The sequence below is a fragment of the Ornithodoros turicata genome, chromosome 5 (genome assembly GCF_037126465.1).
Source record: "Ornithodoros turicata isolate Travis chromosome 5, ASM3712646v1, whole genome shotgun sequence".
NCBI lineage: Eukaryota > Metazoa > Arthropoda > Arachnida > Ixodida > Argasidae > Ornithodoros > Ornithodoros turicata.
In genome coordinates, this window is record NC_088205.1 from 60,642,500 (window position 1) to 60,660,009 (window position 17,510).

Here is a 17,510-nt window from a genome sequence, read left to right on the forward strand (position 1 = left end):
GTTGGTGGTGGTGGTGAAAGGGCTCGCCGTTGTTGGCCTCACAGAGGTGGGCAACGTCACGACTGACGCCCTGGGGGAATGTGCCTCCTGGGCCGACTTCTAAGAGAACTGTGCCGACATATGTCTGAAAGCGGTTGAGGAAACCCCAGGAACCCCTCAGGAAACCCCAGGAAAGCCCTCATCCTCCCTTGCACCGACACATTGACCCGTGGCCTATTGCCCTTGCTTTGCTTTGCGTTTCCTTTGGTTGTGCGCCACAGCACTTAGAAGAAGAAGAAGACGAAGATCACCCGAGAACCTTTTACGGCTGTGCAGTGTGTTATGCAGCGCATGCAGGCATGGCGTTTCTCCACGCATTCCTACAGCTCGTCCTCTGGTTATCTGCAGTTGCAGCAATCCAGTTTCCGTTATTCAGGTAATGAAGACCAACTCCAAACTAGCTGAAATCGAGAAAATGAGCTCCTGCAGACGCGGAGTGTTCAAGAGTAGTTTGGTATGAATATGACTAACGTTTCATTGCACGTCAAGGCTGTACGTGGAGGAAAGCCGAGGTTCCAAAATTTCCACCTGGCCGCTCATCTCTGTGCCTTCTGTCATGAATAGTATGTCTTCGCTTTCGTAACCCTTGTTTATTTCCATGGTGTATACTTCGTTGAACTTAAGTACACCGTTACCGCAGACACAATGACAACGAGGACACCAAATACCAGCTTCGGAGATCCTTGCGCTACTGACGAAGACTGCACATCTGCAACGGGTTTTGTTTGCATCTTCGGAAACCTCACAGCAACATCGCGCTGTGGATGTAACCAACGCATGCCTGTCTTCATCAGGGACGCAGAAGGATTGAAATGTGTAAAACGTATGTATACATCGTATGAGAAGCGTGAACCTCTGTGGCGACTCGAGTGTGCTGTGGGGAGCAGCATGCGGTTACATGTAGATTTCTCCGGCTTGTCTGAGCAAGGAATAACTGTTTCTTTCCCCGGCTCATTATTACAGCGTATAAACTGGACATTTCGCTTTACCAGCCAGCAAAATCTGCAACCCAAATTATGATGTATTTTGAACCAGACTGCATTGTTGCGATCGCTATCCCGCACATCCAAGTTGAGACTAGCAGTTCTTCTAGTACCGCCCTTGTAAGTCAGTTGCTGCACAATTAACTCGTGATATTTAACTTAGCATTTAGTTCAGGGAAGTGAAAAATTAGCCAGCGTCCAGAACAGTAACGATATGCAGGAAATCCAACACTGAAGCCTTCTTTACTGTACATACAAGCCTTCATAGTAAGTAGACTACATTGCTTCAGGTGCAAAACGTTTGCACGAGTTACACAAATATATACAAGAAACGTCCCGCATGAACAGTATATGGCCGCGTTAATTCGCGACTAGAGCAGTAGAAAAACAAGTTTCAGAGTACCGCAAACCGCTTGGCTTAACTTGGCTTCGCCTCACGTAGCCAGGCAACGCCACGATTTCCCTTCCACGCCAATTAGGCCCGCTGTGTTAACGCTCTGCAACAAATGCAATTTTATGTAAACTCGCGTGAGATTACCTGTGCAGACGATCCTGGACGGCGTGTGCAGATATACGGACATAGACAATTACAAAGCGAAAAAAAAACATTTCCTAGGTATAGGGACAATATAACAATATAAGTTATACAATAATTTGATTTAAAAACACAGACGTCAGACTGTGGTATTTTAATCAACAGGGCCAGTGATCTATAAAAGCATTACATGTGCAAGAGACAACCGAATGAATAAATAAATGGAAGGGATATGGTGTTTCGCCGTCACATGGATGGATTCGGCCAATAACCATCGCGTCGGCTAAGGGAAAGGCTGCGGTACTCTGAAACTTGTTTTCTAGTGCTCTAGTTGCGACTCTTTCGCTCCAAACGGAGTGACTGTCTAACCCCACACAGAGCCTCTGCTTAACGCTCCAAATCCTCGCCTGCTTGGCGAGGATCCACGCTTTCGCTCTCACCTATTTCCGCTTCGGAGCTTTGACAGACATTGCAGGTACGTGATTTTTAAAAGCGTAGCATTGAATAAATTGACCTTGCGAAAGACTGAATCGTTGCGTTCTTACACCGCCGCTAAAGCAGGTGATCAGCGATGGTTAGTTTCCCGACGTGGATCGATCACTCGTACTTGTAGCGCACCCCAAAAGACATGGACGAGGACAACAATCACATGACAACTGCGTACTCTCAACTGAACCACTTTAATGAAGATTTACCAACTATCCCGCCTTTATCCTTTAGTGGATCGATCAACCGATAGATCAATTGATTCTTGATCGATTCTTCTGAGCATCGTTCCTCGTTGCAAATTCGTGCAGGTCAAACGAGGCATCCATGCACGTTCGAAAACAAGTTGTTCGAACCGGTTCAGTTTCACATGATGTACGGAGAACTGATTGCAGCGAAAATAATCCCCTTTATTCCTTCCAACAGAGAGAAATAAAAAGAGGTTAGAAAGTTACTATGTGACAAAAACAAGGAGCCCGTCTTGCGCTCTGGCACATTGTTATAATGTGAGGTTTCTGGAGTTTCCTACCCAAACACCGATGGATGCCATTTATTGTGCACTAGAGGTCTTGCGTTAAGTACCATTGCAGACCAAATAGTTCAATTTTCTATTTGAACCGAAACCCGAAAACATATTTTCTTATATATATATCTCTTGTTCAACATATTTTCGGTTTCCCTCCGGAGCATAACATTTTGATTTGGTTGATTCGGTTTGATTCGTTCCGTTCCGTTTCCCCAAAATAACTCCGGAACCCTGTTACGCCCCATGAGCGCGGTAAGGAAAGAAGCTTAGAATGACGTTCACCTGTTGTATATGCTGAGTTGCTGCATAGAATTTATTGTCTTGAGATCCACGCATTAGTCATCAGGAAAGGTTTTTCCTCATTGTTACAGCAAGAGCACTATTTGAACCCTGTACAAGTAACCTGGAATGCAAGTACAACAGCCCAAATGCACAATGCAATGATTCCGTCTGCGTCTGCAAGCTCCCTTTTGTCACGAACCTGAAACAAGAATGCGTTCTCCGTGAGTATTATGTGTACGAGTAACTTCTTTTATTTGCAGTCAGTACCACGAGATGCTGCTAAAAAAGAAAAAGGAAAAGAAAACAGCGATTGACAGCAGACCAGTAAACCGACGCCGCATGCACTGTGAACGTTAGACTTTGCCATAGAATTATGCATATCACCTTGATTAACAACAGCGGCCGGAAGGCTGTTCATTTCACGCACGTATGGTTCTCGGGTAGAATGAATGCTTAAAGTCATCCGAATGGACTGAAACCTCATTCAGTACGTATTTATGCTTATGTCTAGAAGTATGCGTATCTGGAATCGATTTGACAGAACGAGGTCATCTCCTTATTAACTAAAATAAATATTTAAGCCGGTGTAACTTAAAATGTTTTGTTGAAAGAAGATCGCTGGCCACGGCATATGTGGAGGAAGTGCCGTGTGACAAACATTCAGGGGCATAAACGGAAACATCAGATCCTGCAAAGTCATTCTGCCTGGTTCCGGGGAAGTGAGACGACTGTTCAGCGCTTGTATCTAACAGAACATGTCGAATATGATCGTGGTCCGGTCATCGCTGGTGAGGGCGTTGAAACTTAGTTGGATCTGCCTTCGGGAATACTTCTTTGTGGTCTGTAAAGTGAAATAATGAGGACACGAGCGTAAATGATCGTTCCAAGTAAATGATCGTTCTGTCTTGGAACAGCAACTATGTCTCAAGCGCGTAGTCTCTACTTGAAACTTCCTCCAGTAAAATATTGACAGTATAACCTTATTTAATGTGGATGGCTTGGACGGGGTTGGCTTGTTGATCGATGGATTTGATCGTGTAGATAAACCGGTAGTGCTATTAATGCATTATGTTATGCCATTTGAAAATTTTAATTGCACATTACAATTTAAGATCCCCGCCAAAATACCAGAAGGGGCTTGCTGAAATCCGGATAAGATCAATTATTAGCAGTGTTGTACGTATCGCCGATACAAGTAACGCCGTTACAGTAATCGATACTTTTTTCGGTGTCTGAGTGCGTATCGGGATACTTTCTTAAGTCGGTATCAGAAAAGTATTTCCGTTACAAATTCATGGTAACGCGATCTCTGTATCGTTACCGATACCGATACTTTTTAGTGCCCCACTCGTTCTTCATCGACCATATTTCTTACTCTTATTCATTGTCAATGGTCGGCCTAAACCTCGACAAGAAGCTTGTGGACACGCCTACGTGCTCCGTAACCGGAATTATGGAATTATACCAAACACGTGTTCACCGTTTTTCTTGGAAACTGAAGGAAATAACCATGCTGTGTTCCACAAAAGGGTTGAGGTCAACGAACAGAGGTCAACACTTTGACAGTGTGCTCTGGATTGCACTGCTAAGCTGCCGTGTCACACTGAGTCACACTCACGTATGCTGTGCCATTGTTAACTTCGGATAGAATTCCTTGGTCATTGGACTCCATGGTATGTGTGGGCATGACACTAACGTAATTGTATTACACTGGCCTCTGTCAGCTGCCGGAGAGACCACGGCTTGCAAGGATGGCAGAAGACGATTTCAAGAACCAGCTATTGATAAAAGTCAAGCATAACGTTTCCGATCTATACATATGAAATATGCTGTCGTTTCATTGCAAAACTCTTCACGTAAGCGATATTTCTATGTTGCGTCATATCCATATTTCAAGCAAAAGTATTGCCCAAAGTACGCGTTACTTATTTTAGTAACGGTATCGGTACTCCGTTACTAAAGAAGTATCGATATCGGTATTTCGATACTTTTTACTCAAGTAGCGAGTATCGGTATCGCGATACCATATTTAGGTAACGGGTACAACACTGATTATTAGTGACTCCTCCTGAATGCGCGTAACACAAACTTCACTTGCCTTGTTCTACTGTCCGCATTCAATGTGTATTTGTGTGGCTTATACATATGCATTGCCTATAGCGACAGAGAAGTCTGTAGCAGATATGCTTCACGGAGTGCCGGTCAGCTTCCTTCTGCTGTTTCTAATATCGCTGTTCGGGGCGGCCTACACTTGCCAAAAGTAAGACCATTTTGTGGAGCACCTCGCAACTCAGTTCATGCAGAAAAAATAGCTAACCCTGTCTGTCCTTTCGTGTTCCCTAGTCTCAGGGTTTTACATTATGCATCATCTTCACCAGCTCGCTTGCTTCCTAGCCGTTTTTTCATAGCTAACCCTTTCTTCGTTTGTTTATTAAAGTCGGAGGAGGAGTTACTATTTGCAGTTGCAATACTTCACGGTATCTTCTACACGTCAATTGCTCTTGTTGCAGGTTGTGTTCCACACTCAACGCCAGGAAAGAGTCCAGAAAATCAGGCACATCTAGGAACGAAGAATCGCACAGCACGACTGTCTCCAGGCCCGGAACACTATGCCAGCTTTACAAAAGCTCTCCTCGATTTAACGCCAGTCAATCTGTTTCAAGTCATTCGAGCCGCGATGACATGAAGTTTGGTAATTTAGACATGCCGCGTGAAAGAGTACTGCTATCCGACAACCGGGACACGCGTGCCGAAACAATTCTCGTACCTGCGACACCTTCTGTCGCACTCGATAGATATACCGGGAACTGGCTTTCTCATGATGCTAGCGGTGGCATATCGTCCGAAGCGACCACAGCGACGTCATCTAATCAGCAAAAGTCGTCTCAAGTACACAAATTATTAACCAGCAGGCGCAGGCGAGAAACCACTGTTTCTTCAAGTCATCCGAGTTACCAACTACAACGTAATGAAACGTTATACGACTCTGCTATAGACGTCGGCACTGTTAACGATCGCAGTTGCTTCAAGCAGCTGGAGTGTCAGAACGACTTCGAGAGGCTGTTCCAACAGAAAAATAGGAATCCCACACAGGACATTGGATACTCTGCGCATCCTGAACAAAAGCGACAAAAAATAGAGCATGGTGGAGATAGTGGAAATGAACCCTCCGTCATTAGCCTTCAACAACTGGAACCGACCAGTGATACAGAACTACCTGCTACCTTAAGGGACAAGTGTACTGTGCTCTCATTGGAGGGTACTTCACCAGAGAGGGAGATCTCAGAAGAAACCGGGACACCCTGTAGCCGAGACCATTTCCATCTGCCTGTCAATCAACATCCCCGAGGAAGTTATTCATCACGTACCGAACAAACCGCACCTACACACCTGGTAAAAATGGAACACGCCGATCAGGAAGATACAACCAAGACGAACGACTTCTCTGTGTTACTTCCAGAATGTCGAAAACCGGGAACAGATATCCTTGAAAGGAAGTCAGACATGCTTAGCACTCCACTGCCAGAGTCGAATGAGCTTGGGAGTAAGAAGGTAAATGAAAAGATTTCTTCGAGGAACCACGAAGCAAATCGTCCTGGAGAGTGTTGTACGCAAAACACGCACCATATCGATGGGCGCACGATCACACTACAGAGGAAAGCGTCTAGGGATGAAGAACAGCAAGAACGCAACCCCTATAAAACAGACAAAGCGTTGGGGAGTGAGAGTACGACACAAGAAAGTCACGATAGGAGAGAGGACGTGGAAAACTGCGAAAATGCTACTTCAGACACACAAGCCCTTACCTTCGAAACTGCGGAAACTCACCATGATACTGAATATTTCTCCACCAATTATTATAGCGCAGCGTCGCGAGTGAGAGGTGTAGATGTGACAGAGCAAATCAGTGGTGCGGACAGCACATCTATTATGAAGGACGAGAGACATTCAAAATTTTCACAAGAGTTGAAGTCCCAAGACGTCAAGAGCAATGACTCCACGTTGAGCGGTTCCTTAGAATCCAACCAATATTTCAAAACAGCAGCCGATGCTTTGAAAACGACGAACATCGAAGAAACGCTCTGCTGCGATTCGCCGGGAAAACCTCATGCGAAAGTGACCGAAGTAGATGAGTCAAGTGCCTCCGTTGCTGGTTATGCTCCAGATGAGAAAGCAAACTTTCAACATAGGACGCACGGCTGTTCAAATAACGTCCAAGAACGCTCCTTCAGAACGCCCTCGTCTTACAGCAAATTCGAAAACCAAATACACGATGCTAGGCCAGACAGTAAAGACCTGCCACAGATGGACGTGCGGTCACAGAAGATAACAGAGGAACACAATCTTAGCGCGGACCGTGCCAGGGAATGTCAACCATGCGAGGCGCAGAGCGCTGCAGTGAGCAGTAACGCAGAAGTACAACGGGATATCTCAATGGAACTGTTGACGAACATGTTCAGGAACTACATCTTCGAAACAGAAGCACTTGCGACAACATCGCTAACCGGATCAATCACGCTCATGTCATCGGACAGCGCTTCAAACGCAACCTCAGCACGTGAAAGTGTCTCACACCAATGTCCGGTGAAAAGAGCATCGTCGCACGTCAAGGTACGTAGCCTTGAGGAAAATGCAAATGTGACTGTAGAAATTTGTTCGGAACAACGCTAGCGCTCTGTTCATGCACCTCTAACGGCGACTGGGTCATAAATTTTGATATTAACGTCCATTGTGGGGTTCGCGTCTGAAAGAGAACTTAAAGGGGCACTACAATGCAAAAACAAGTCACTTCAAATTACGTTATACGCTGTTAGCTTCGTACTTGATATCATAATTAAAAACCGAATTATTATCGAATTATTACCGAATTATTATTCCGAATTAAAATCGATATTATACCGGACTCTTTCTTGCTTCAGCGCTGAGCAGTAAACATCGTTTCAGCTCGTGCATCGGTGCTTTCTATCCATACTGCTTGTGCACGCGCGTGCCATGCACGCATGGAGCAGTCCCGGTGAAAAACAGTGCGCGTTGCCAAGCGGACTGGCGTCGCTGTCCGAAGGACTTGAACATAAGTGTTGTCAGTGGAACATTCGCGAGAACTGTTGTTGGCTACAATTCAGTGAATCGGTGTTGAAAAATACAGCAGTGCGCATCATGCCGCGTATATACGGAACACTACGATCGGACCCGTTCCAAATCCACATGCCCACGACAGGTATGCGCGTGCTTCTCCTGCTGTCTCATTGGATGCCGCCAATCTTTGCCTCCTGGGGATCCCACTCGTTTCCGCCAAAGACTGCTTTGTTTTCATTGCGTCTTTCTTCTAGACGGTCGTGCTGTGTGAACTAATTCTTGCTTGCATTATACCAACACGGACTTTCACCTGAGAGGAATTTGTTTTTGCATTTTAGTGGCCCTTTAAAGCACCACATCTAACCAGGTACTTTCACTACTTAGTCCATGACTATCCTGGAGTTTTTATCACGTTCCTCCTGCTACGGCAAGATATGTCCTTTGTTGTCGTTAGAGACGAGGTTTCGTGGAACAAATCTCACAGAGCTTATGCCAGCCGCAGTACAGACCCCAAGCAGCACAGCCCGGTGGCATCCGCGCGGACCGACATGACAAACGGGGCGCGCTTGACCTACATACGTTTTGCAACACTGGGAACACAAAGGCCCGATCAGGATTTCCCCCCCCCCCGGTACCTGCTCCCGTCTCTTTCCCGACAGCATCCCATTACCCTGCCCTCCACGCATTCCGCTGTATATTTTCATTTTTTATTTGTTTTATTTATAGAATTTGATGAACGATAAGCACAAGTAAGCTGAATAACGTTTTGCTAAGACATGATGCATCCATATCTATATATGTTACAAAGACACACCTGGATGAAGACATTTTTTAAAGATATCACAAGTGCGCGATAGAAATTCAAAGTGTTTACTATCAGAACAAGGGGAAGGGCACGGAGCCTAAAGAGCAATGACATCACAAGAGGAGAAGTGACTGTCCGAAAAGTACTGTAACTTCATGGGGCAATATGCATGCTATCATACCAATGACTTAATATTATGTTTAAGAAATACCACTATAATGTAGACGAACGATCAGCTGTACAAACCTCCTGCAATATGTTGCCATTCGAATACAGATCCTTTTGATACAATGAACATCCATATGCTGCAGAAAGCACACTTGCAGAAACGTGAACACTAACCCGATTGTGTCTCTGAGTTCACTATTAACCAAGCTGGCTATAAACCTACATAACATATCCATCATTACACAGGGGAAACTTTAGAGGATTTCTGAGCGTGTCCTCATTCTCTTGTGTCATTTAGTCTGTGATGTCTTGTACAAGCCTTACAAGCATTCATTGAATTTTTCATGTGAACAAAGAGTCCTAAGATGCCTTCCTCAAAATCTGAAATTCTGCAAAATAACAGATGTAAAAAAAAGCTGCTGGACGCAAGTATAATGGGGCACTTACTTTGAGCTCTAATCCTACTAAAATGTCGTCGTCACTCAGGAAGGATATTTCAGAAGAAGCATCAGGCCCTGAACACTGGCAGTGATCACAAACGTGCGTGAATGCACTTGTCCGCCATGGCCTGTCAGTCAAGTCTGCAAGAGAAAAGTTATCTTTCACAACATTAAGAACTTAAAACTGAACACATATGAACCTAACATCACATAAAAAAAATAGGACTTGTGATTTCCAGCGCACTGCTCAGGTACAGCTGAAACACAGCTGTTAGACAAGGTCATGTAGCAGAATAGGAGCCCTCTCCTGCCCTATAAGAACAATGTTCTGCTAGGGACAGGAAAACAATAGAAACCATAACAGTTGAGTGGCATGTCCCATGGCGGTGAGCTCTCGATGTCACTCAGCATGAAGTTTCCGTGGTCCTACTTTTGTGCAGCCAAAGAAACGAAGTAATCAAAAAGCCCAGTTTTGGCGCAAAGAGGAGCCTACTCGTGACTGACGATCATGTTGTCTCCATTGAGTGCTTCGGGTGGAGGTTAGGGAGGAACGATCTCCAACGAGTGCCCATGGCCTGCGGTGAAATTCAACATATAGCTACATAACGGTATGCCAAAAGCCAAAAAGGTATGCCAAAGGCAACGAAACTATATACGGAGACAAGAAGCCCGATACATAACAAGCGAACAAGCAACATCAGTTAGGCATACTCGAACCTGATAAGTCCGGGCAGGTGCATCCCTTCTCTGAACGAAATTCTCCTTTCACGACTACCTACAGCATGGGCGTACCCAGAGGGGGGCAAGGGGAGCCGTGGCCCCCCTTGAACTCCAAGGTCGCTTGTCAGTATAGTGCACTCTTTAGTCATATGTCGTAATGATTATTCTCAGCTGTCATAATAGGAACCTCTGGACGCCCACACAGTACGCAACGTCCGCCCCCAGAAAAAAAAAATGGTAGGTGGGTGGGGGTTTGCACACTTGCCCCCCCCCCCAGGAAGCGCTTTGCCCCCTCCCCCCGCTTGGAAAACATCCTGGGAACGCCCATGATCTATAGACTCGAAACATGTTCAACAGCACCTTTGTGATGGCAAATATGATAGTTATTGGTCGTGGTTACTACGAGAACACAGCCTCCTGGCTGAACTGCTCCTGAACGCAAAAGCCTCCTGCTCCTCTATCTAGTGATGTGTCGGTCGTGAACGATTCGTTCAGACTGAACGACTCAGTCGTGCGAACTGAATGAATTCATTCACCAACGACCAAAAGATTCGTTCACCAGTTCAGTTCAGTGACGCCCTTCGTCGCTCGTTGCCTTGTTGCACAATTTGTGCAATCCGCCGTCCGGCTACTCACGACGGCGTTGCCGTCTATGTTGTCCGCTGCGAACTTTAGCTTTAGCAGCGGAGTATGGATCTCCCTGAGCACATGCGCGGGAGCGCCAGCCCTGCCGAGAAGAAGCAAGCAGGAAAACCAAGTGAATGGAACACAGGGGTGGCATCCAATGTATTGCTCCGTAGACGAAAGCGTGCTGGATACTGGACAGGTCCTGGTCGCACGTCACAGCAAAGTCAAGGCGCACCTAACCCTAAAGATGGCGGCGCCCGTGATCGCCGCCCAAGCCGTTTGTGAACAATGCGGTTGTTGTCTCTGCGCAACGTTTTGGATGCCTTTCGATCACGGTAATTATTTTTATCCAATAATCTCGCAGTAAAACGCGCAGTTTTGCACATAATGCATCGTATTGTTGACGACTTCCAATGATGTGATGACGATCGCGCGTTAAGACTCACTGAGCTCACTCACGATGTATTTAAACTAAGGAGAAATTGGCTACCACGTTGCTGAAGAAGCACCGCATAGTTTACGCTGCCAAAATACGTCCATCTCTTGGCGTCTTTGAGGTCATGTGACATGTAAACAAAGTCACATGACGTTTTCTATGAAGTGCGACCAGGACAAGATGGCAGTTTTGCCAAAAGCACCCGCTTGAGGGTAGTTACAACAATGGCGGGTTTGTGTCACCCCTGTGGAATGGAATGACCGACTGAATGACCAGCTTGCGACATCGTTCACTCGGTCTGTGAATGAAATGTCCAAACCCTTCGCTCGGAACGGATCGCTCGCTTCGAATGATTATCCCTCTCTCTCTCTCGTAGAGCAGTTCTGAATGATAGCGTCGGCTCCGCCAAGGAAAGGGCTGTGAGCGCCGTTGTCCCCGTGCTGCCTGATCGCTTGTGCGTGAGGTCGAGGAGGAGAACGAACTGAATGGAGTGACCGACTGAATTACCTGCTTCTGCCAGATCATTCATGAACGAGATGCTCCAAAACGTTCGATCTGAGCGGTTGATTCGCCTATGTCATTCATTCATTCAACGAGATGCTTCAAACCGCTCGCTCTGAACGGTTAGTTCGCCACGAACGACTGCCTCGCGGAGCAGTACCGAATGCAACATCTGCTCCGCCAGTTCAGTGGAGAATTCACTCGCCTCGAACGAGCCTCGGGAAGCAGTCATGGGAGAGCGCGATGACCCCGTCTAGACTTTCTGGGAGCATCTTACCTCTGGGGGCGTTCGGTGAGCACATGGATTTCGCATTTCCATTCTTCTCCTGTTTTATTTTTCGCAGCACAGCATCATGATGGCAATGGTCACATGACAGAATGGACATGGCGCGCGTGATACGCGTCCCCCGTTTTTGTCGTCGCAGGATCCGCAGTTGGGTTGTTAGCGTTATGTTTGGCACATTTATTTCACTTTTCTCGTGAAATGGCACGTTGGTGTACGCTGTATGTTGTTGCCACTGTTCTTGAATAAACACAGAGGAATGTGTTCTTGTGCGTGCCGCTTGCGTTTGCGTACCGTGCTGAACGACCACAGAAGCTGAACTTGTTACATCAATCCTTCTTATGGCAAACAAAAGTAGCAGCCGCTCAATTCAATTTCTGTCCACGTTTATTTTCCTCTCACCGGACAGATATCACGTGACTTTCACGGCTCAGCTCAAACCATGCCTCTGACGACTCAACCCCCCCCCCGCACGTGTCACGTGGTGGTATGACGCCAGGAAGAGGTGAATGAATGAACGAGATTTTTTAACAGTTCACTGGAAGTGAACTGAATGAACGAGTTCGTCAAATTGAACTGTTTTGCCCATCACTAGTTGAACGGATGATGGCGCCCAGCGATCGCGCCTTCTCCTTGAACGGCCTATTCCATCTGTTACTTCGCCTGCGAGACGGAAAAAAATCACGTGGTATCATCACCTCCGCGGCTTGGCTGGGGCGCTGTCCTGTGTGAGAACTTCACAGCAGCGCACGTGGCAAGTCGCCAAGTAACCCAGAACAGAACGGCAGCAGCTGGGCACTTGGGAGTACTGGCATCCGCCGGAAGCTCCCACAGACGCAATGATCCAGGGAAAATGGCGGGCGCCCAAACCACGTGGTCTCCAGGAGCCACTCACAGCGGTCAAGATCAGCAGCGCGGGAAAAAAAACTCGGGTAAAGTGCGCATGCGCAGACCGACTACCTTTCTCAAATCCTGCCCCTTCTCTCCTCGGGGTTTTCGTCGGTTTTCGTCTCTCTTCTCGTCCCCCCTACCCCCAGCCTGTTTTTCTTCCGCTCTTGCTGTAGAGTAACGAACGCGTTGTCCCAAAGCAGAGAAACAAAAAGCGATGGCCGTTGGTAAAGCAAGTTTATTACTCCTCGTGAACTGTTTCGAAAAAGTTGCAGTACATATCTTTTCACGTCTTGTAACAGGCTTCACTGGAGCTTTAGGTGCTTCGACATCGCAGAGCAGTTCAAAAGCCAATCGCAGTTCGCACATCCAGTATGTACAGGTGTACAGTTTTCGAAAAGAGCTGGGCCAAGTGTGTCGTTGTTGCCGATGGCTGCGGGAGCACTAAAAAATGAACTAAAAACAATTTATTGATTATGTGTAACTCTGAACGAAAATCACTGTTATGAATTGGCAATCGATGTTGATTTCGTATTTGAACACCAAGCACACTTGTCACAAACGTTCATAGATCACAGTGAATGAACGGCTGCGACGTCCATGAGGGGCAACTAGCCTAACCACACATAATTTGATTAGCTGCATATCCGAAACGCACAAGTTCTGGCAACGCACTGCACTATGAAACGCCTCTAACGTACAGAGTTACTCGTAAATGTTGTACGTAATACACTTCACACGATAAACCTGCGTTACGTTATTCGGTAACAAAAACTAACCAAATTTGTCTTACCGTTCACCTGCGGGACATCGGAAGGAGTCCAGACTTCCTCACGAACGATTTCTGCGTCCTTTGGAGGTGCAGGGATTCCCTGGGATTCCCAAATATATACACATGCATATATGACGTAGCCAATTAGGGATATTTAGAGCAGCCGCGCCAGTAGCGACAATGTTTTTGGAGCTGTGCCTTTGCTTTAGAGCCGGCGGCTGGTACGGGCGGGCGGACGGGGGTAGGTCGGGAGAGAATCCCATTTCTCCTCACTGTTATTTCTCCTCTCTCAAGGTACCAGGAAGCAGCCGGGAAAAAGTTGTCCAAATTGCCACTCCGAGCTCCCCCCAGTGCTACTTGGGAATTATGTGCGATGTCTTATGAGCTGGAGTGCGCTCTGTTAGACCAACGAGGGGGCGACTTCCACGCTGGCTCATGCAAATCAGGGGAGCCATCAGGCTGAAGATATGACGACGGAGGAATACGAAGACAAACTCGGTGAACGTCGTTACCGAACGACGGTCAGCGTGTCTGCCTTCGTATTCGTCCGCCCTCACGTCTTCAGTCATGTACCAACGGGCATTTTTGGTAACGTATTTATGAGCCACCAGGCATTGCTGTGGTGGAAAGCGCACGTCGTTCTGGCAGCGTCGTTCCATTTCTATGCGAACGTTTAGTAACATTTCATAGAAACGGTTGTCAAGACATGGTTCTGGCAGTTTAAGGACACGTAACGACAATGATTTTGCCACCTTATAATGAGTCAATGTTCTATACTGTCATTACAGGAACAGGAGCACGGAGAGCATTCACCGGCGGCACTGTTAATGGACAAACCTTCCAGTAAGGTGGTTACATTAAAGCAACCACAAAAATAATGTATGACATAGTGGGGATATCATGAATACACGACGATAAGTACATTTTGTCTTTCACCTGCTCTTTGGACTGATAGGACTGACGAAGTCGACAAAACGACTACAGCGAAATACATAAGCTGACACTTTTATACCTTGCCTGTTTGTAACCCTGTCTCTGAATTTTTGTTGGCTTCTGAGTGAATGAAAAATGAAGTTTTCGTTTTGTACTCAGGATTCACGCAGATTATTTCAGAAATTTTTCAATTATTTGCTGGTATCCACATGGACTTTTCAGGGCGATATCTATATGTTTAGAGGGCTGGTTCCGTGCACATTACTGTTGCAGGAAACGTTATAGAAGCAGTGACAAAATATGGCGAGCTCATCAAGCCACTATGGAGACTATATTTTTTCGTTGTTCCCTCCAGACTTTCATTGTTCTAACTGTATTAAGTGAAAGAGGAAATAAATAAAGTAAATAAAATAGAAGATACGAAGGCAGAAAAATAGGCGATGTCAAGTTGCCGGTGGTCAGTAAATCAGAGTGATATTAAACGGTAGGAGCAACTTATTTATTTACACATGGTAACGAGACTTTCGTGCACGAGACTGTACTTCAGGTGTAACCTGAAGTGTTCCTATCGTTAAGGAGGGGCAGTTGCTCCTACCGTTTATATTGCATGGCATATACAGCGGCGGTAGCCTTCGTGGGTTTGCCGCGATGCTTCAAGGCACTTTCTGGGAAAATTGTCTTGCTTTAAAGGAACTCTAAAGTTAATGGCAGACCTGTAGAAACTGTGTGGTTTTCTGAAAGCTCGTAACTTGGACGCTTTGGATAGGCAATAGATCTGCTGTATAGTATTTTTTTCAGCAATAGAATTTTAAGATTGCTACGCAAAGCAATCTAGCGGACTCCAGGAGCGCTCCAACCGATTGATGGATGGATGGAGGGATACTGTGGTTTTTCCAACCATGCAGCGACTCGCGCGCTCTTTTGAGAACGCAATGAACTAGACAATACATCAACGAGATCGTGCGTTTCTCGCCAGTGCAGTTTTCGTTTCATTGCAAATGTGCGCGGTTTGTGTATTCCGGAACATACACAAACTAGGCGTTCGTTTAAATCACTTGATATCGCAGTGATACAGCGAGCAGACGACACAGAGACGTGGAGAGAGAGAAAAGCCAACAGATGGCGCAGGTCGCCTCACGGAACTAGGGTGCCTTAACAGGGCACAGAGTTCGCACATTACAACCGTTAACACTTTAAATCGAACTTTCCAAGAGCTTTTTTTGTCTTGAAAAAAGTATAATGGTAATTAGTAACCTGTCTCAAATGCGTTACGTTGCAATTCAATATCACATGATGTCTGTGCGCCAATCCAGGGCTGGCTCCAACTTTGCGAACGTTGAGGGTCTCCACCTTTCCGTTTGTAAAAGGCTTCAACGTTAATTAGTGCGAAAAGTATGCAGAACTGAGAGATGATGACACGTGATCACAAAGCCAAGTTCTACATGATGGTACCTTGAAACATTGTGGTCATATTTCACTTTACAGTTCCTTTAATTTAATACACGCACTTCACAGCAATGTTGTCACTAGTCGTCAACAGGGTCTGACAGAATTGAACAAAGTGCATGGTGAACATGCGGATGCAGGTGGGTGCACGTGCGGATGAGAGCAGTACGAGCCTTCCTACGAGGAGTTGCCAAGCGACATGCCGGAAGAAATTCTATTGGGCAGTACTGGTACTGGAGTCACTATATTAGCTTCATTGATAAAGCACGGTAAATCACGTGTTTCAGTAAGCGAAGCTTGTATAGTGACTGTAGGCAGTACCAGACGCGTACGTAGCTCTCAGTATAACCAGAAGAGGAGCAACGCTAGTCTGCATTTGATCTGATAAAACATTTATGCGGAAGAATTGGTTTAGAGAGCAGACCGAGGTGGTACTGGAAACCGCGGCGTTGGAGGACGACTCCAAATTCAGAAGACCTTCAGAGTTTCAAGGCCCTCTGCGAACCCTGTGCACTTTATGCTCTCGCCTATGTGCAGCGGTGATACAGGAACCTGATCCGAAGCGACAATCTATTTTAACTATTGACTGTAACTCATCTGAGGTCCTATGAAGATCCCTTCATGAAAGCTCGGCGGGGAGCAACTACAAGGTTTCACCCATCGTGGAAAGAATTAAATGCCTTTCTTGCCTGTAGCGGTGGTGATGGAACTGCTTGTCGTATATCTAATGTGCTACGCTCAGGCAGGCAACGTCACGACTAGCGCAGGTGTCATCGTGCCTCCTCGGCCGACTTCGCAGGGAGCTGTGCAGACATTTATCTTCCGTTGTTGCTGTTTTTGTTTTCCCTTGACCCTAGCAACCAGTCACCGCACCTTCAATTATGCAATATCAGGTGCAACAACAACAACAACTTTATAGCGAGATTATGAATGGGGAGTGTCATCGCCAGGGGCGATACTCTACCCCATTGCTGGTGGTGATGCGGGGAATGAAATAATGATCCCCTTCACAATAAGGATCCAAGTCCTATGGTATCCAGAAAGGTCAAGAGAGCTTTCAGGGCAGAGCGTTGGTGTGCTGGATGTGGTCAGGGGCCAAGCAATTTTGTGAGAGAGAGGGGGCGAGTCCAGCTCGTTAAGGGATCCGGAGAGTACGGTTCGGGAAGGTTGGTAGTGTGGGCAATAGAGAAGAATGTGCTCTAGATCTTTTACAGCACCGCGGTGACAGCATTGGGGAGACTCAACTTAATTGTCTCTAACGCCACTGCGCTGCAAAAACCACATCGAGGCGCATTCGATGAACTAATGCGGCATCTTGACTAGAGGTATGTCCAGGCATGCGGAAAGCGAGCGTGGGATCAACTCTGCTCAGCATAGCTGGGGGGGGGGGGGATGTCAGTGGTCCATTGGCGGCGAGCCAGGTGAGTCGAGAGGAGTCGAAGTACGGAAGACGATCTCCTCTCAGCAGCGCAATACGCGTCCGTCTCCGAGACGAGAGAGCTGCTTCTGCGGCGCTGTCGGCCTGTTCATGGCCTTCGACACCACAATGGGCTGGAACCCACTG

General features: G+C 46.6%; 1 protein-coding gene across 1 annotated transcript; it reads left to right on the forward strand.

The window, feature by feature from the left end:
* Positions 1 to 286: 286 nt before the first annotated feature.
* Positions 287 to 14,654, forward strand: LOC135396107 (uncharacterized). Its single transcript, XM_064627149.1, has 7 exons — positions 287 to 415; positions 529 to 602; positions 680 to 862; positions 2,941 to 3,072; positions 5,012 to 5,111; positions 5,362 to 7,462; positions 14,356 to 14,654. Exons 1-7 carry the CDS (start codon positions 339 to 341, stop codon positions 14,443 to 14,445), a joined length of 2,757 nt encoding a protein of 918 aa, XP_064483219.1. The 5' UTR covers positions 287 to 338; the 3' UTR covers positions 14,446 to 14,654.
* Positions 14,655 to 17,510: the final 2,856 nt, after the last annotated feature.

Coding starts and splice junctions, on each gene's coding strand:
- LOC135396107 (XM_064627149.1), top strand. CDS start 339: ATGGCGTTTCTCCACGCATTCCTACAGCTCGTCCTCTGGTTATCTGCA. Junction 863..2,940: donor AGGATTGAAATGTGTAAAAC/GTATGTATACAT, acceptor TCATTGTTACAG/CAAGAGCACTATTTGAACCC. Junction 7,463..14,355: donor GAGCATCGTCGCACGTCAAG/GTACGTAGCCTT, acceptor CTGTCATTACAG/GAACAGGAGCACGGAGAGCA.